This window comes from Colletotrichum destructivum, chromosome 7 (genome assembly GCF_034447905.1).
Source record: "Colletotrichum destructivum chromosome 7, complete sequence".
NCBI lineage: Eukaryota > Fungi > Ascomycota > Sordariomycetes > Glomerellales > Glomerellaceae > Colletotrichum > Colletotrichum destructivum.
In genome coordinates this window covers 1,809,389-1,827,131 of record NC_085902.1, presented here as the reverse complement: position 1 = coordinate 1,827,131, position 17,743 = coordinate 1,809,389, and the positions used below count along the sequence as shown (strand labels likewise).

Below are 17,743 nucleotides of genomic sequence, written 5' to 3'. Positions count from 1 at the left end.
GGTCCGAGTTGCACATGAAGGATGATTACGGGCATGGGCGTTTTTGCCACCATCATCCAAGAATCCCCATCCCGTGATCGCTCAAGAATCCGTATTCCCTCTTTAGAAAGGGTCCCGACGTGGGTAAACATGGATGATAGTCGCGCTACCGGTAATTTGCGCGTTCATCGGGGGGAAATAACTGGGGAATGCGGCAAGAGATCCAGCACACGATGCCTCGACTTCTAGGTTGTTACTGACTGACATCCAGAGAGAGCAATCCAAGACTGAGGGGAAGTGGGGATGTGCTTGATGTCCAGGTCGGGGATATAGGGAGCCTTGAAGCAGGCAAAAGCCCACCAGTCACATACGGATGGATGCACGTGTAACGATGTGTAGAATGGGAATGGTCCATCCAAGATGACGAGGGGTAAGACGGCCGCAAAGAAAAGACATTGTCAATGAAAAGGAATGCTGGCTTCTCCAGTATCGCGAGTACCTCATCAACAAAACAGTTCGCTGTCCTACGCTCTCGAAGCCAACTAGATAAGGCTAGAATGGCTTCTCTTGCTGAATGTTGGCGCGCCTGTATCAAGCACGCAGGGCACTTTGGATAATCCAGTTGCCCCTTTCGGCCCCAACACCGAACCCCGTCGCCGTCTGGTCCCTGTCAAGGAGTATGACAGGGAGCCGGGCCTCCCCAAGAGACGAGCCGCGGCCGACTCCGGACACTGGTGCCGGAGCTCATTCTTTGTGCGTTCTGGAGCCTGACGGCCGGCCAGCCAGGACCTTTTCCTCCACAAAGTCCCTCGTGGTTGGTGCGCTACGAACAGTCTGGGGGGAAGGACGGCAACAGACGTTGGCGGGCAAGCAAAGGCTGTGCGCGTCGTCCTCTAGGCTATGCTGCCTTTCACTCTCGTCTCTCTCTCTCTCTCTCTCTCTCTCAGCTGGGATGAAGAGTTTTCCTTTGGCCTGATCAGTCACGTTGCATCCATTACACAACCAAGTGAAGGTCGCAACCTGTGAGCCGTGGCCCAGATGCGATGGTGAGAAGGGGCGGGTCACCCCAAGGACTAGATCCATCCGAACCGTTTCCAAGATGCAGTCCAAGGTCTTTAACACGAAAAAAACCCAAGGACCCGGACGCGGTGTGGCCAGCGCTCGAGGCAAAACGACAGGGGTTCCTGCTGAGTCTTGTCTCTCCCCGCGTCTCTCATCGCAGACTTCCAGGTCCTCGATGTCTCGGACGGGGAAGACACGGTCGTGGCATTCTTTACCCCTCCATCATGCCAATGGGGGCCGGCGGGCTGCTCTGGTAGAGTACAGGGGACCAGAACCACATGTGAATATCGCCATCTGCTGTCAAGGGCATCGAATGCTCCCCCCCCAATAAGGCCACCCACCACCCCTGAAGGTTCTCGGCCCCGGGAGACACCGAGGGCATTTTTCGACATCCCTTACGAGCGGATGTTGCGAAAGAAAGAAAAAGAAAGAAAGAGAGAAAGAAAAAGGAAAATAGAAGAAAAAAAAGGGAAGGGGAAAAATAGACATCTCGATGTCGCGCTGACGGCGTGTGGTGGTGGTGGACGCATGCCCCCCTCCCCTCCATCTCATCTCAGGCCTGGATTCCGAGTTCCCCGGCGCAAGAGATTCCCTCTGCTGGGAAGGGAATATATGACAGCCGCGAACCCGCCACTTTGGGCTTGGATGTGACAAGTGACAACTGACGAGATCCGTGACCCCCCGTCGACAGCTCTGCGCATCGCGGGAATCTCACGCAATGGAAATCCGCGCCGCCAGCCAGTCAGCCTGGGCGGAATGTGCGGCTGGCCGAATCTAGAACAGCGAAAGTGGTACGGATACTTGCAGCAAATGGCCATTGGCTTCCCTTTTCCCCCTCCAATGCCGCCTGCCAACGACGCACGCGGCGTTCCTGACACTGCCAGCCTGACAGAGAACCCAGAAATACTCTCCTGCTCTATCTTCCGGCCGAATGTCACCTGAAGCTGTCTCAGGACAGATGAGTGTGTGTGTGTGTGTGTGTGCGTGTGTGGCCAGGCCTGCCACGCCCTGGCAGCCTTCCCGTCCGGGGAAGCGATCCGGAGGATGTCCGGAAGAGAGGGCGGGAATGCGCGGTCCAGCGGCTTTCTTGGGCTGGGAGACGCCGAGACGGTCCATCAAAACAAAAAAAAAAAAAGAAAGAAAGAAAGGAAAGGAATGCTGATGGACCACTGTTCAGCGCCATATCACGTTCGTCTCACTCTCGATTCACACGCACACCCCCCCCTGAGAGCAGAGGGAGGGGAAACCATCAGCTGGGTCCCTTTTTGAGGTTTCGTGTTCATGCTTATTCTGTGGTCTCCCATTCCGCAAGTTACTCGCAAATAATAATATGGTTTTATTAATATTGTTTATCATTATTATCATTATTACCGGAAGAAATATGAGCGGGCGCAAAATAAGTCGGATATCGTTCACCTCCCCCTCCCCCCTCGTCACCGTTTATTAGACGATAGCCGATGGAATGCCCGTGGCGAGTCCCCGTGATGCTCAGTTGACGTATCACTACAATACGTTACATACGACAACAACAACAACAACAACAAGCAATCACAACAGCAACAGCAACAACAACAACAACAGCAGCAGCAACCAGAGTCTAATCCGGTCCGTCTCAAGTCCGATTTCGCCATTGTTATATTAGCTACATAAACTCCTCACGTACATGACAGTAGGTAAGCGGGCCCGACAATAAGCTTCAGATCAGCTCAACGCCGCACTGCAGATCAGCTTGCTCCGCGCGGGAATGTCATGTCACCCACCCCCCCATGCCCTCGACGCCGTGGCCACCCAAAGATCCGTTCCTGAGACCGACAGCTCGCCAATCGTGGCCTGGAGCAAAACCCGGGGGCGGAAGCGTAGAGGTGACGGAACCGCTGACGTCTTTTTTTTTTGCGAATCATTGCCAAAAGCCTCTGGGCTCAAGGAGTTGGGCCTGCTACGTCAACAGATAGGAGTAATAAGTCCACCAATTCCGAGGCATGTTTGTCCCTGCATTTCTCTTGAGACGGAGGGGAATCGAGATGTACCTTGCCACTGGCGGGCTCCCTTGCATCGTTCGCTGAACCGCGCTCCTACCTCTCCAAGTGTCAAACAAAGTCTTCCGTTAGGCGGGCGCCATACAGTTTGTTCGTCCCAGATACAAACAAAAACGAGCCTCTGGGTCCTCAACCGCCGGCCCAATCGCCATCACATACGTCGACAAAAAATAATACTAGACGGGTTCCCGTGGCTCACTATTCATTCCCTCATCCTTGTGCTGTCGGAGATGACAGAAGTCAGGTGATAGGTGAAGGAAGCCTCCCCGTCCAACATGGTCGAATCGCAGGGCATAAATAACATCTGAGATTCCACCTGTTTCGCCCCGGGCCGCGGACTGGGCGTCAAGCTGCCGCGGATGCTGGCCACTCCCGCGCCAGGGCCGAGTCTGCATTAACGACTCGACTAGACTCGACCGACTCCGATGATCCTTCAAACCCCTTCGACAGGCAGCCAGCAGTTCGCGGGGTTAGGGTGTGCCAGGGACGCACCTACGGAGAGGCCGCCGATCCTGTCCCGTTAAAGCCGGCGACCAGCCACGTTCTGATTCAGAACGCTAAGCAGGAGACAAGACACCCGAGTCGAGGGCGGCAGAGAGGAAGAAGTAGTAGTAGTAGTAGTAGTAGTAGTAGTAGTAGTAGTAGTAGTAGTAGTAGTAGTAGTAGTAGTAGTATTATTAGAAGGAGAAGAAACAAAAGCAAAGAGGGAAAAAATAAGGTGGGAGCGCCGTTTGGGGCTGAATGGCGGCGGCGGGTGTGAGATGCTGGTCATCAGGATGCTTTGCAGACATGTCCGAACCAAATAAACCATGTTCATCGTCAAAGTTGTCTACCCACAACCACCACCACCATACACACACATTCCATCATTGGTCTGCCACGGGTTACACAAGACAAGACTCTGGTATGGTTTTTCTCCTTTCCTTTCCTTTTCTTTCTTTCTTTTTAAATCTGTTAAATGCTCCGACGGACATACATCTCAGCCCGACCGTTATGGCCGGCCGTGTTTTATCCAGTCCGAACAGTCAACTGAACAGTGAGTGATTCAAGATTCGGTCAGCGGCGGTGTTTCTTGTTCCTCCTCAACTGTCTCCGTCCCGGACCGCCAGTCCGGAACACCAAGGGCTTGCTCCAGTGACACGCATCTCACTACCGATGAAATGAGTCTTCAGAGTGTCGCAACGCCCAGTATGCCAGGGATTAAACAAGAAAGGGGATGGGCTTACACCGCTCCCGCGCGTGGTCTATCCCGCCGGAAGGGCTGTCCGTACCAGCGACCAGCGTGCCATGTCATAGGGGTCCATCGTCCATCTGCTCCCCTACATGCGCAGAAACGAAACCCTGCAGTCTGCGGTCTGCAGAGAGAGAGAGAGAGAGAGAGAGAGAGAGAGATACAGGAGGATATGTACATCCAAAATAGACGTATGGTCCCAACAGAATGAAGTGCAGGGCCAGATGGATTGCCATGCGGCATGCACTCTCACCGCTCCCCCCAGACGGGCGGTATGTCATCGCATTTCGTCACCCGTTTGGGAACATCGCATATTGACTTACGTCCGTACTGTCGCCGTCAACCACGACCACCACGGCCACCCACAACAGGTCTGATGCTATCATCACAAACACCATGGCAAAACCTCACCCCCAATTCGGCAGTAACCCTTCCTGCTTGGAGCAATCAACTTCTGGCCAAACATGTCGGCGGCGACAACCAAGCGGCAACCGCGGATCAGCGCCCCCCAGTTCCCCATGTTTCGGCTCACATGCACCCCGTAGCCGCGTTTGTCTGATAGTCGACGGCATAAGACAGAACCCCCCCCCCAAGAATATTTATATAACAAAATAAAATAAAAGCAAACAAAAAGCAAACATAATATGGCGGCGGCGGCAGTGATCGAGCGCCGCTCGCCCATTGTTGGCCGCGCCGACGTCACCCCTCCTCCCACGCACCCCCTCTGCTGCATGAACTTGCCGTTGCCCAGAAGCCTCAGTCAAGGATTTGGAAGCGCGGCCGGGGGGACGGACGTTAAATCTCGAAAATACGACTGACCAATACCGTCCCGTACCCTATCACCATCAACCACTTACTTCCCTTCTCTCTCTCTCTCTCTCTCTCTCTCTCTCTCTCTCTCTCTCTCTCTCTCTCTCTCTCTCTCTCTCTCTCTCTCTCTACACTACGTAGAGAGCCATCAACTTTAGAGACAACGAGCATTGAAACCCATACCAGAGGAGAGACTCACGCAGCTTACACTCCCCTGTTCCCCGTTCCAATCGACCCCCGGTGTCGTCACACGCATAACGCCCGTACGGGCGGACCTGCAGCCCAGTGCCAAAAAAGGCTTCGCAGAGCAGCATCGGTCACTGTCGTCGATAATGACATCGCTCCCTTTCCTGTGCGGCGTGTCCCAAACGACACCCCCCAAAGAAGAACCCCAAATAGACGCAGAATCGTCCCGATTTGCAATGATAAGTCAACACATACTCCCCATCCCCCCGTCCATCCGCCGGGGATGCTATCCCGTCCGTCCCGGAGGTGCCAATGCCAGTGTTCGCCCTCTTCCGCCACAAACGAAGGTCAGCTGAGCATTCCCCCCCAAACACAACCCCCCCGCCCCCCCTTCCCCCAAAACGATCGCCGGGGCGGAGAGGGAGACGATGCAATCGGGCACCACCTCTCCGCGTGCATTTGCATCCTCTGAAACCCGAGAGGCTTCCCTTCTTGACTCTCCTCCGTTGATCATCTCCCTGAATTGTGACGAATTCGGTCGGAAACAGCTGCATCCCACCGAACAACACACGTCCCTACTCAACCATCTCAGCCAAAGGCCGTCCCGCTGTCCCTTGTAAGAACCCCATTTGCAGGTTGGTCGGTCCCTGTCCTAGTGTACAACACCCTCATGGCCTAAAACATACGCCCACAGAGTGAGGAACTGGACGCGCCAAAGAAAAGGAAAGGACAGTGAAGTTTGTCCGTATACATTGTATAGATGGAAACAGAATGAATGACGGCTAAAAAAAATAGAATAAAAAAGGAATAAAGAAGCTGGGCCATGAATGAAACTACTGTCTCCCCCCTCCTCCAAAACGCTACAGGCGCAGCCACGTGTGTCCGCTATCCTCCCTTGACTGGCCAAACGATGCCTCTGCCTCCCTAGATTCCCCGTACATGCGCAGGGCCTGAGCATTGAACCCCAAAGATGGACGTCTTACAACACGCCGTCCTCGATGTTGGTGAAACGAGCTTAGACCATAGCTTAGCCCCCCCTTTCGCCAAAAAGATGGACTCGATCGACAGTTAGCTAAACATCCCACGGCGCACTCGGCGAGTCCCACCGAGGCGGCAGGGTGGCACCATCATTGCCCGTGAACGGATTACCGGCCGTGGGGGACGTCGGCCACATCCCGCATCCGCGCAGAGGAGCAGAACGCACCTGAACGCGAGGATAGGACGCCCAGCAGTCCAGCATCCCACGCGTGCGGCATCTCCGGCATCGCCTCACCCTCATTCATCTATGTTCTTCGTCCCCTTGCCCATAGATAGACTGACGGGATGGGGGGGAAGGGGGGAAGGAATGCCCAGCTTTTCTCGAAAACGGCATGGAAGACCAATTCATCACACATACGCACACCTAATCTCCGACCCTGCAATGGATGACCCCCCCCCCCCCCCCCCCCCCATTTTAACCTACGCGCCCACGCACTCACCGACAGACAACCTCTTCACTGTGACCTGCAACCCGACGAGGGTCGCAGCGGAAGGCAGGAAGGATCTCAGCTATACCCAGTGTGGCTTGCAATACCAAGCAAAAAAACCTCCCCCCTCCATCTCCCCATTGGGAAGTTGGTGTATGTTGCCGCCGTCGCTGCCACTGCCCCGGCGTGGGGGTTCACCGCAACAGCGGCCAACGAAGGAAAAAGAACTTGGGGCAAAAAAGAAAAGAAAAAAAGCCGTTTGTCGGTGTGCAAAAGCCCTTCCAATCGGGATGGAAGAGCTGCCCGGACCGCGAACCGCGCTGGGCGCATCGCATCTGACCAGCGCCCCTTTGACGCTGCTGCCACCTCGACCAAGGCCCGTCAGCGGGTTCGTCGTCGTCCACCAAGTATATTGCTTTCACGTCTCTCTGCAAGCTGTCTGATAGACCCGACCCGGGGTCCCAAAGGTAGGTTCGGCGCCGGTAGTTGCTTTTCCCCCAAACCTTAGACTGTGCAGTAACGGCGTGAACCCTCCACCCCCCAGTCGGAACTCCAGCAGGTGGATGGATGTGTGACACCTCAGGCTGTGTCATCCCGATGTGTGGCTGACACGGCATCGCCATCGCCATCGCCGACTCGGGGCCCCGGGCCACACCGGAAGCGGCTCCGTCCGCCGCCAAAAAGACTCGTGAACAACCCCCCCCCATGTCTGCCGTGATACTGTTCCACAGCTGGGCGTCTTTCGCAAACTCTGTTGCCCCGGGCGGCTGGTGCGATGTATCATTTTTCTGGCTCTTGCCGACGAGTCGGGGCAAATAATGTGATGGTAGTTCACACCCACCCCCCTTCCCCAAGTCATGAAAGGCGCAGCAGAGACAGGCAGAGAGAGAGAGGAAGTGGAAAAATTAGTAGATATGGGTGGAATGAATGAACCGGGGGCCCGGCCATTGTTCGTCTCATCATGGGTGTGTATGTGTGTTGGTGTCCGGCCCCCTGGGAACCTTTTGTAAGTCGTTGGAGGTGTTCAATCCCCCGTTCAATCTCTCCAAGACTCCTCCTCCTCCTCCTCCTCCTCCTCCTCCTTCTCTCCTTCCTTCCCTTAGCGAAGGGGGACACCGCGATCCAAGCCGAGGCCCAGGCGCCTTCGCCTCTCTCGGTGGAGTCCGCTCGTCCCCGGTTCTTGGGAAGCTGGGTGTGACAGCAAAGACCCAGTGTCTAAAATCCCGCCTTGCGGCCTTCCTAATTGCTCTACCGGTGACCAGGTGTAGAAAAGTCGATTTGATTGGGATGGATCAGTCATCTTTCCAGAATCAGGAACCGCTCCCCCCCCCCCCGGTCCGGCCCCCCCCCTGCATCGACTGAGAAAGGCCGGCTCCAGGCGAATGCTCCGCCGTCGCCCTTCTCGTGAGAAATAATCCCAGGCGCCGTTGGCCAGTCACTACTACTATCAACACCACTAACTAACTACCTGGAAGAACCGACGAGTATAACGGCACTCCCATCAACGATGCCCATCAAACCCGGATTGTTGGAACGGGAAGCCCGTTCGTATCGGCTGCTTTTCTTTTCATGACCTTGGCGCCTGACGTGCCCTGCTAGGAGGCTCTGGCGTGCCATCGTCGATCGAGGTGCCTGACCGGCTACGGCTACGCAGCTGCATTGCACTTGTTTGCGTGGCCCTGCCCTCAATTTCACGATCCATGCACACCGGTTTCCGGGAGTTTGGGAAAGGATCATGTCATTCGTTGTTCAGGCACCCATTCCCATCCCCGGTTCCAACGGTCATTGTGCATCGCATCTTGTGCGATTGGCCGACTCAACTGCACTGCAAGATCCACATGCCTGAAAAACAAACACCTTGTCGCTGTCTCTCTTATCATTGTCACCATACTTGGTGTTCCTCAGTATCCGTACATTGTAAACACTTACAGTACCACTGTTGGGCTCCATATGAGTTCTACGCTTGACCTTTATGAGCCCCAACTAACGGCCTGAGTCATCGGCGAAAAAAGAAAACACCCTTTTAACCACAAACCTACCAGCAGTTAATATGAGTTCTACGATGGGAGCCTAGGAGAAGCAAGTATGCAAGCCTGGCCAGCAGCCGTCTCCCCCCGGCCCCCCTCCCCCGTCCCCCGGCCCCACACGCAAGGTAGTGTGATTACCGCGGTCTCGGGACTGTTGGGCGGCCGCGGACGTCGAAGTGTGGTGCCCCCTGGCGACCGTCTCTGCGAAGCCAACTCCAGGACGCTAGCGTTGGCGATGATTGATAGAGTGCTCATTTTACCCTGACTCCGGTGACACCCTCCTCCCCACCAGCTTGGGCTTGACGAGGGCGCGAATCCCTCCCCGACGACGGCAATGACATCAACACCGAACAATCGTCTTCTTGTCCTGAGCACTTTGGGCTCCAGTCTCCAGATGGCAGAATGTGAGCCCATCCACAGCCCAACTTTTCGTCACCCGTGCCATGCTCGACATGACAAATGACAACATGGGGGGGGGGGGGGGGGACTGCGACGGACGGCTGCTCCCACCGAGCAAGCAGCATCCCATCCCGCGCAGAAGGGCCGTCATGATTCCGGGCGTGGCGCGGCTTCAGTACGAAGCGATGGGCAGTGGCTTCAGCCCCCGGCCGCAGTCTGCAGTGTTTGCCTCACGTTTATCAAGGCGTGGGGTGCCGACGACGTGGGTTTGACTTGGCCCTGGAGGCAACCTGTCACCTGACCAAACCTGTTGTCATTGCAAGTCCGACTGGACGGCAAATGTTGCGTTTTATTTGAGCGTGTAAGTGGGCTGTCAGACAAGCGGCGGTCGTTGAGGCATGAATACGGAGTAAGCGGTGAGCCTGTGAGGCAACTGGGAGCAACAGGTTGAAAGACGCAGAGGGACGCAGAGAAAGAGAGAGAGAACATCTTATCCGGGAACTGGCAAGCTGCATTGCGGGAAAATATGACGTTCCAAGGGTCCCAAATGCAAACTCGCCCAATCGCTCTGACAAGGCACTTTTCGGGGCCTGGTGACCATCCTGCCCATGTCGAAGGCTTGAGGGTTGGGAACGAAATTGTCTCACCTGGTCCAGGAACAAAAAAAAAAAAAAACCGAGCCCGAAGAGGAACTGATGAGGGGCCTGGCATGTTGGTGGCCGTCCGGTCCGCCTCAACGCTACCTTCTGACCTCAACTGCATGCGTCGTGGCTGTCTTCTGTTGTCGACTTCTGAGTTGGCACCCAAATGTCTCTGACAAGACAGACAGCAACTCATTCGGATGGGCAAGGCATGGGGAAAACCCGCCCGCCCTGCCGTGATGTGTGTGTGTGTGTGTGTGTGTGTGTATGACTGCTGCTTCGAATACTGAATCCCATGACGGCCTGCTAACCGCAAAGTTATTGGTTTGAGCGAGGCGATGCGCTGTGAGCAGAGCGGTCGGCACAATCCAGTAATGAAGCGCTGTTGCGAGTCGCTTCGTAGCCTATGAGCCCTGATGTGCACGTCCGTGTTGTTGTCCATATCTGGGCAAGGCAATGAATGACAGGGTGTCTCTTTGCGATCGGCATCGACAGCGGTGGTGTTATCACCACTACTACTGCGCACCCGAGACTCCAGTCGTTACCTACGTCTCTCACGCGGGCTTAGTCTGCACGTAGTCATGTCGGCGAGCAGCAGATGGACTGTACGCGACAAGCAGTAGGGCTCGATGACCTGAATGATGAACAACAACATCATCACGGGGTCGAATCTGGAACGAGCACAGAGGCGCGCCGCAACCAGTCAAGCGGCACGCCGTCGCAAGCAAACCAGGGGGGTCAGAGCATGTCACATCGCCGTGTCAGCGCTGAAAGACGGGCCGACGCCGATTCGGCCGCAACCAACTTTTGCAACTTTAGGGGAACGACGACAACGAATCGACCTCGTCGCCATCGCACATAGTAAGCAGTCCCGTGAACACGACTTTTGCGCCCTGCGGGCCGTCGTCCTCCTGAATTGTTGCCTCTGTCCCCATCGACGTCTCATTCGGAGCGTGTCGCGACGAGGATCGAGTAAGGGTCGAAAGGGAAGTCCGCAACACGTCCATCCGGCGACGAAGCTATGGCAGTGCAATCAAAGGGCACTGTATTTGCGGCGATCTGTGCAACTCGTGATGCGGTTTTTCAGGGACAGGAGTCAGTATTGGGGGGGGGGGGGACCGGAACAGGCATCCGTTTGCCCCTTCCCCTCCTGCCGGTGAAGGACGGAGGGGTTTTCCGGGGAGGCGATTGGCGGTCGTCCCGATGGTTGGGGTCAGGCGGAAGAACAATCGGGTTGGGTTGGTCCGAAGTCAGCAGCAGCATCTGTTAGAGACGGACGGCCAGTTGGCACTCGTCTGTCGGTCGCATGGCCGCTCTGAGTTTTTGACTGCTTGCTGGGTTTGTTGTCAACCCCGTTCCTATGTTCGGAAAAGAGCAGCAATGGCGCAGGACATGTGAGCAGTTGGACCGGGAACAGACAGACAGCTACAGGGACAGGCGTCTTGGGACGTTGGTCTTTGACGGTTCGAGATGGAGAGCGATCCGTTTCGGCGGGAAGTGGCATTGATGGCGGCTCGTGACCAGACGGACATCGCTGCAAAGGGCAGCGAGCTGTCGAAAGGCCTAAATCGGTCTAGGCCGTCGCGGTCTATGGGGGTGCCAGAAGGGGAACAGTGCCGGCACGAGAGTCGATCCAAAGATGGCGCCAATCCCATTAGGGCATTTAGAAAGCACGCTTGTCCTTTTTGAGCAGTATGAGGGCGTTCGGTCAGGTACCGAATGACGGTTGACGGGAAAAGCGCGACGGAGGACCGGAGGTGGAGGGTAGAGGCGGTCTCGAAGAGGCCGATGGAGACTTTTGCAGTGGAAAACGTGGAGATGAGGCGCGGCGCATATTCGGCCAGACGACGACTGAGGTGCTGAGCCACTGGGAGCTGGCGACAGACCCCGTATTACGAGGAGTGCGTGAGTCGAGACCGTTTCACTATGCAGGCCTCTCGGAGTTTGGGCGTCTACCTGTAATCGTAGGGTGCTCTGGAGCCGGAGCTGGAGCACTTGTACGTCGTGGCGGAGAAGCCAGTCACAGTGAGCAACGTGACCAGCGGACGGACGGACATCTGATGGGGTCGGGAGCCTGATGTCTGGAGATGGCGATGACAATAGAGACTTGACGCGACAAAGACGGCGAAGGCCGGGGGTGGCGTCACATGATCTGAACGGTCCCGTGAGCAGGCGCAGGCGTGGAGCTGAACGTGGAGACTACTCTGTAGGCTGAACAAGCTGACGGTACTCAGGTCCAGGTCCCGGTTATGGTTGTAGTCGTACTTCCGGTTCTCGTTCCTGAAGCCGAGGATGTCAAATGTGGAGGACGGACGGAACGGAGATCAGAGGAGAGAAGGGCACACGGACGGACTGCTGACCGTCGACGTTTGCCTCCTCAACGGGAGGAAGTACTGCTTGAAGTGGACTAGCGTCATCAAAGCACACTAGACTTAAAGGGGAACCACTCCTGGTCACCCGCTCGGCAGAAAAAAGCGCGTTGGGCTGCCGTATGGAGACCAGCGCTGTTGCTGTCCCTTTCCCCCATCTCCTTCATGCCCTTTTAGGCTTGGCTCGGTGTTTAGTGAAAAAGGCGCAACTGAGATTCCCCGCCAGCGAGAGAAGACTCTGCAGAGGCAGAGGCAGAGAGGCTTAGGCAGAGGCAGAGGCAGAGACACGGTATATACGTATCTTACTCAGTACTCATGTACCTCCCTAGTGTGCGGATACGCTGAAGTCCTGGGCCTCGCTCACGTTCCTGGGGTAGCCACCCACGCCTTGCCCCGTCGAGACAGTGTGCCGACCTTCCCCGAACGCAACGCAACGCGTGTGCTCTGGTGGTGTTTCTCGCCGAGCTTTGTATCTCTAGACCGGCTACGCAGTGCTGAGGTACTTGCCTTTCTCTCTCTCTCTGGTTCTGGCTTTGGTGTCGGCATAACCGGACACGTACCGAGCAGCCCTCGCCAAAGACACGCAGAACCCCTGGAATCCGTCCTCTGTCATAAACCCGGGCCTGAGCCAGAAGTGCCGTCATTCACCTACATTATACGGGTGAACAGACGGAAACTCAAACAGGCGTCAGGTTGGACATTACCGTGGACACTCATGACGGTAGGTAGATCCATCCCCAGCGGTCTTTTCCCTCCCGTCCTCGCTTCCTACCTAGGTATCGCTAGGAAGGCGGTAGATGATCCTCCAGGGCAACAAACGAAGGCGGCGGCGGTACGGATACTCGAGCTCAGCATCGTATAGTATGTACCTGCGTACCCACACTTGCTCCAAAGAGGGTAAGAAAAATCAAAGAAAGAACAAGGCCTGAGTCCCAAGGTCCCAAAGGTCCCAAGGCCCATACAAGTACATCGTACCTGTAGGCTGCTGGAGGTACGTACCCCCACAGCTTCCCTCTCCGCCCTCCCTCCGTCTTTCCCTCCCTCCCTCCTTCCTGTTCTTTTCTCAGATGCTGCTGCCCCCCATCATCCCCATCCACCCCCCCTCCCCTTTCCCCGGGCCCCCTGCTCGCTTCTCCTCCATCCTCCTCCCTCTTGTCTTCTCATTCTTTTGGGCCCATGTCATGTTCTGTCCCTCCCCCCCATGGTATGAGTAAATTGTATTTCCTCACCGCGACTCCCCCCCCCCCCTCTTCCTCCCACGCCCCTTCCCTTGTCGCCCACCCCCTCGAAATCTCAACACCCCTTCTCGTCCCACCCCACCCCCCAATCCAATCCATCCATCATCCATCCCCATCTCTTCCCAGTACCCATCGCACATTACATCTACTTACATGCATCCATCCCACTCCGCTGCCATCTAATCCACATCTTCCAAGTCTCTTCCGGGACAAGCAAGAGTTGACGATAATTATTAACAACCGTCTTCCCCCAGACTTTCCACCCTTTGCTCTCCTCTTACTTCATTGCTCCACCAGCACCATCTCGCCTATCGATTCGAACCGTCTTCTTTCGGCGCATCTACACCAACCATCCTTCGGCCTCCCATCCCGTCAACGCCATCACGTCCCAGATTTCTCCTGTCGTCGCCCTTTCCTACCTCGACGCCAGCAACCGCTCTTCCTGTCCGATTTCGAATCCGACGTCCATATCGCGCACGCACCGTACCGACGTTGGACAATATTGACTGCCACCCGCAGAACCACCGCGAGCGATTCATTGTTGATCCCGACAGCATCTTCTCCGTTTCGCCTTAGGTGCCGAATTCCGCCCCTACTTCACCCCCTCGACACCCTCGCGCTGGGTGCTATTCCAACCTCGTTCGCCATCGTGTATCCTGAACAGCCGATTATCAACTGCTCTGTCCGAGCACATCGCCTCGGCACCATGCCTTATCCTCTCGCCACCCACGTCCTGACTGTGGACACCAATGTCATCAACAAGGTTGACACATCCAACCCCCAGAACCTCTACAGCATGTGGACCGGTAAGCATCTCAACCCCGGCCTGTTCGCTCTCGGGAGCTGGCCTGGACGTATCCGCTGACCTGTGTCGTCTACATCTAGTCTTTGCAAAGTGCGCAGAGTCCGTCGAACAGGGCCGCAGGTTAGAGAACCTCAGTTGGCGCCTGTGGAACCGTGAGACTTTCTGTTGCACCGAGGACGAACAAGCCTCCGTCACCGCCACGAGCCTTCCCAGAGAGATTCCCCAGGCCAGCAGGCTACAAGACATCCCTCAACTATCTGGCAGTGTCGACTCTGAAAACGACGACGAGGCCGTCGACTTCTCCTCCCTGTCCGCTCCCCTCGAGATCCGCCCCCGAATTCAGAGGCAAGACTCGTGCGCCAGCACCCGTAGCAGAGGCAAGGAACGCCACATCACATCCGGCGACTTCGAGAAGATGGTTGTCTCCATCATTAAGGAGAACGAGCCCTTGTCCGCGCCCCTGCCTCACATCACCTCGCCCTACATGCCTCCCCAGAAGGAGACGCTCGACCTGGCACCCACCTCCCCCGTCTACGAGCACTCGGGGTCCACCACCACCGAGTCTCCTTGCAAGTCATCTGAAGAGGAGCAGTCCCAGGAGCCTGCCTCCCCCGAAATCACCTGCCGCACCACCGTCGTCCATGGTTTCTCCCCCTCCCAGATCCCCATCTCGAGGGCTACCCCCGCCTCCCCCAAGGTCATCTCGCCCGCCGCCATCCCCGAACCCAGATCGTCGCCCGCAGCCAAGCCCATTCAGTCCAAGAAGCAGCCCATGTTCTCCATTGGCGAGTCGTGTTCCTCTAGCGAACAGGGCCAGAGCATTGAGAACCTGCGATCCATCCCTGCCCCCGCGCCGAAGCGCAAGATGATGTTCCAGGTCGGCGGCTCCTCGGAGGAGGACAGCTCCCTGAAGAGCGCTCTCGCCTCCCAGCCCGGCTCACTTATCACTGGCCAGAAGAAGACCACGTCGTTTGCGGACCACGTCTCGACCCGCATGATCAACGACGACAACTCGGCCATCGCTGACGACTCGGAGACCGACTACGTCGACGAGAGCGCCATCGATGACGACGACGACTCGTCGGACTGGGAAGACTCGATCGAGGATAGCAACAAGTCGAGCATCGACGAGAAGACGTTCTTCCAACGTGTCGACTCCAAGGTCAACCTGACATCTCGCCGCTCGCTCATCACGCTCATGATTGAGCAGAAGGACCGCACCAGCAAGAACCTTGGCAACATCGCCTCCCAGTCCACCTCGGCACTCCCCTGGTCTCGTACCAGCCACCCGGCTCCTCCCACGCTGGCCGTCTCCCCTAATGATTCGGATGACGCGCCTCTGATGATGAAGCGCGGCATTCGCTCTTCTCCTCTGAAGCCCATCACCGAGGTGCCTCGGTCCGCCGCTCAGCCCATCCACGCGACGGCCAGCCACAGTCACCTCCAGGCCGCCCTGTCGCCCCGAACCACGCGCCGCAACATGCTGGCAACAGAGCTGACAGAGTCTCTCCGTCGCAATCTCCTCTGGGAGCGCCAGCAAAAGTCTTCGACGGCCAATGCCGTCCTCAAGAGACGTCACACCTCGCACGACGTGGCCAACCTGAAGCAGTACCCCGAGAAGGTGTGCCTCAAGGACGACGACGCCCCTACCACCACCAACCCCCAGTACTTTTCCAAGGACACGGATAACTTTGGAGGTTATCACTCCAAGGGATGGTGAAGCACCTCTTCTACACACACGACCGCATACTACAACGATACCGCACTCAAAGCACATATTTATCACGATATCCGACGAGCGTGTGGCCAATGGGGCCCGCTCGAGCACAGTTGTTTCTAGTTGCTTTTACATTGCATTGCGCGCGCGGCAGCATGGCACCCAGCTTTGCTTTACATCACTATCACCCTAATACTGGGGTGCGCACTGCTGGGACTAGACGGGTCCCAGTTCCAGGATTGTGACACCCACAATGGAGGGGGGCATCTTGGCTCCCGGGTGTATTCATCAGGCCAGAGCGTGGGGTCTCTTGAAGCTGATTCTAATTTTCACATTTGCACGGCGTCTCTTCATCATATGATACCATGGTCTGTTTTGTTTTCGCAACATACCACCTTCATGTTTTATCAATGGGTCTGGGTATCTGCATTTACACGGTTGTCGACAGATTTGTACGGGAGAAAACCAGGAGGACGAAGACAAGGGTAGGGGAGGATTTGTACTCTATGGATAGGACCAATTGGGGGTTTCAGACAAAGCTACAGAAGGCATACCCGAGGGCGACCTCAACAGCAGGGCCGGACGGACATGGTTCGGTTACTGTTGTGGGCATGCTGACGACAGGAAAAAAGGAAAAACCGGGCTGAGGAGTCCGAAAAGTGGAGGTTCCCCGCGAGAAGGGCCGAGGGGGGGAAGACTTGGTAGAGGGAGGCAGAGAAAGGAAAAAAAAGGCTCGCGCGAGCAGTGAAGCGGTCCGGCGCATGTGATGGGCTGCACAAAAGCGAGATGACGACAAACAAGACCAAAAAAATCGCAAAATCGTCCAAAGAGTTTTTAGCAAAAAAAACATGAATAAAAGTTGGCCATTCAATCAATCATAGTTTCGCCCATTGTGTCTCGTGACGGCAATCTTTTGGGGCATGATGAGATGGGAGGAGAGCCAAACCAACACAACTCTGGTTGGTGACTTTGCCCTGATGACTTGCAGCTGCTGCCGCTGATGACTGAAGGGATTCATAGGTAGGCATGTAGGTAGGTAGGCAGGTATCCGGAGCAGGAGCGGCGGCGGCGTCCTTGCGTTCACCGCCCACGCTTACAGGTGCGTTCGTACGCTATAGCCGCGAGTGCTCCATCACGAGCCTGGGTGCGCACTCGTTGGGAGAAGGATGAACCGCCGCATAGACCCGGCCATGCTGACCTTGAGCGTACTGTGCCTCCCCCCCTAGGCGAATGGCGTGATTGTTTTGCGCCAGGGCTGCACTAAGGGGGGGACAAGGACAGGTTTGGGCATTTATTCGGCCGCTGTCATGGACATGTGAAAGTCCGGTATCGTCTGCTCAGAGGAATTGGAGGAGGAAGGGATGAGGGGAAGGGTTAGGAACGTCTACAGGTTACACAAGCGCCTTAGGCCTTTTCCCCCTCCTTCTGCCATTTGTATGGCCTGTGACTGAGAGAGACCTGTTGCATGAGATGAGTGCTTACATAAGAACTCGCTGTGTACCCAAAGGGGGGGTCCGCGGGGATTTCTCCTTGTTCACCTGTCGCAGGTGCTGTTGGTGTTGTTGATGTGGTTACCATCATGTGTACTGCGGGCGACCAGAGTGAGAGGGGCAAGTGTTTTTAGGTTTGGGGCTGTCAGGTGAGGGCGTTGACGTGTGTAGACATGTGCGTCCACGGGCATGTCGCATTGTCACTGCAAACGGGAATCATCGGATGAGGCTTACCGGCCGTGTGGGTTTTTGGGAGGAGGGGAGAATTGCGATGTTGTACACGCACA

General features: G+C 56.2%; 4 protein-coding genes across 4 annotated transcripts; 3 read left to right on the top strand and 1 right to left on the bottom strand.

Annotated features, from left to right (window-relative positions):
• Window positions 1-842: 842 nt before the first annotated feature.
• Window positions 843-1,572, bottom strand: CDEST_11111 (uncharacterized protein). The gene has a single exon (XM_062927267.1). It carries the CDS (start codon window positions 1,431-1,433, stop codon window positions 1,095-1,097), a length of 339 nt encoding a protein of 112 aa, XP_062783318.1. The 5' UTR covers window positions 1,434-1,572; the 3' UTR covers window positions 843-1,094.
• Window positions 1,573-5,166: 3,594 nt separating this feature from the next.
• CDEST_11110 (uncharacterized protein) lies at window positions 5,167-5,686 on the top strand. The gene has a single exon (XM_062927266.1). The coding sequence runs from the start codon at window positions 5,451-5,453 to the stop codon at window positions 5,658-5,660; it is 210 nt and encodes a 69-aa protein (XP_062783317.1). The 5' UTR covers window positions 5,167-5,450; the 3' UTR covers window positions 5,661-5,686.
• A 5,621-nt stretch (window positions 5,687-11,307) lies between these two features.
• Window positions 11,308-12,052, top strand: CDEST_11109 (uncharacterized protein; the record flags this gene model as incomplete). The annotated part of the gene is given in 3 exon segments (XM_062927265.1): window positions 11,308-11,433; window positions 11,577-11,862; window positions 11,880-12,052. 3 exon segments carry the CDS (start codon window positions 11,308-11,310, stop codon window positions 12,050-12,052), a joined length of 585 nt encoding a protein of 194 aa, XP_062783316.1.
• Window positions 12,053-13,273: 1,221 nt separating this feature from the next.
• On the top strand, window positions 13,274-16,841 carry CDEST_11108 (Putative nitrogen regulatory protein areA, GATA; the record flags this gene model as incomplete). The annotated part of the gene is made up of 3 exons (XM_062927264.1): window positions 13,274-13,410; window positions 13,643-14,250; window positions 14,330-16,841. The coding sequence occupies 3 exons, from the start codon at window positions 13,274-13,276 to the stop codon at window positions 15,967-15,969; spliced, it is 2,385 nt and encodes a 794-aa protein (XP_062783315.1). The 3' UTR covers window positions 15,970-16,841.
• Between the last annotated feature and the right edge of the window lie 902 nt (window positions 16,842-17,743).

What these genes read in the sequence shown, in the direction of transcription:
- CDEST_11110 (XM_062927266.1), top strand. Translation starts at nt 5,451, where the DNA reads ATGACATCGCTCCCTTTCCTGTGCGGCGTGTCCCAAACGACACCCCCC.
- CDEST_11111 (XM_062927267.1), bottom strand. Translation starts at nt 1,433, where the DNA reads ATGTCGAAAAATGCCCTCGGTGTCTCCCGGGGCCGAGAACCTTCAGGG.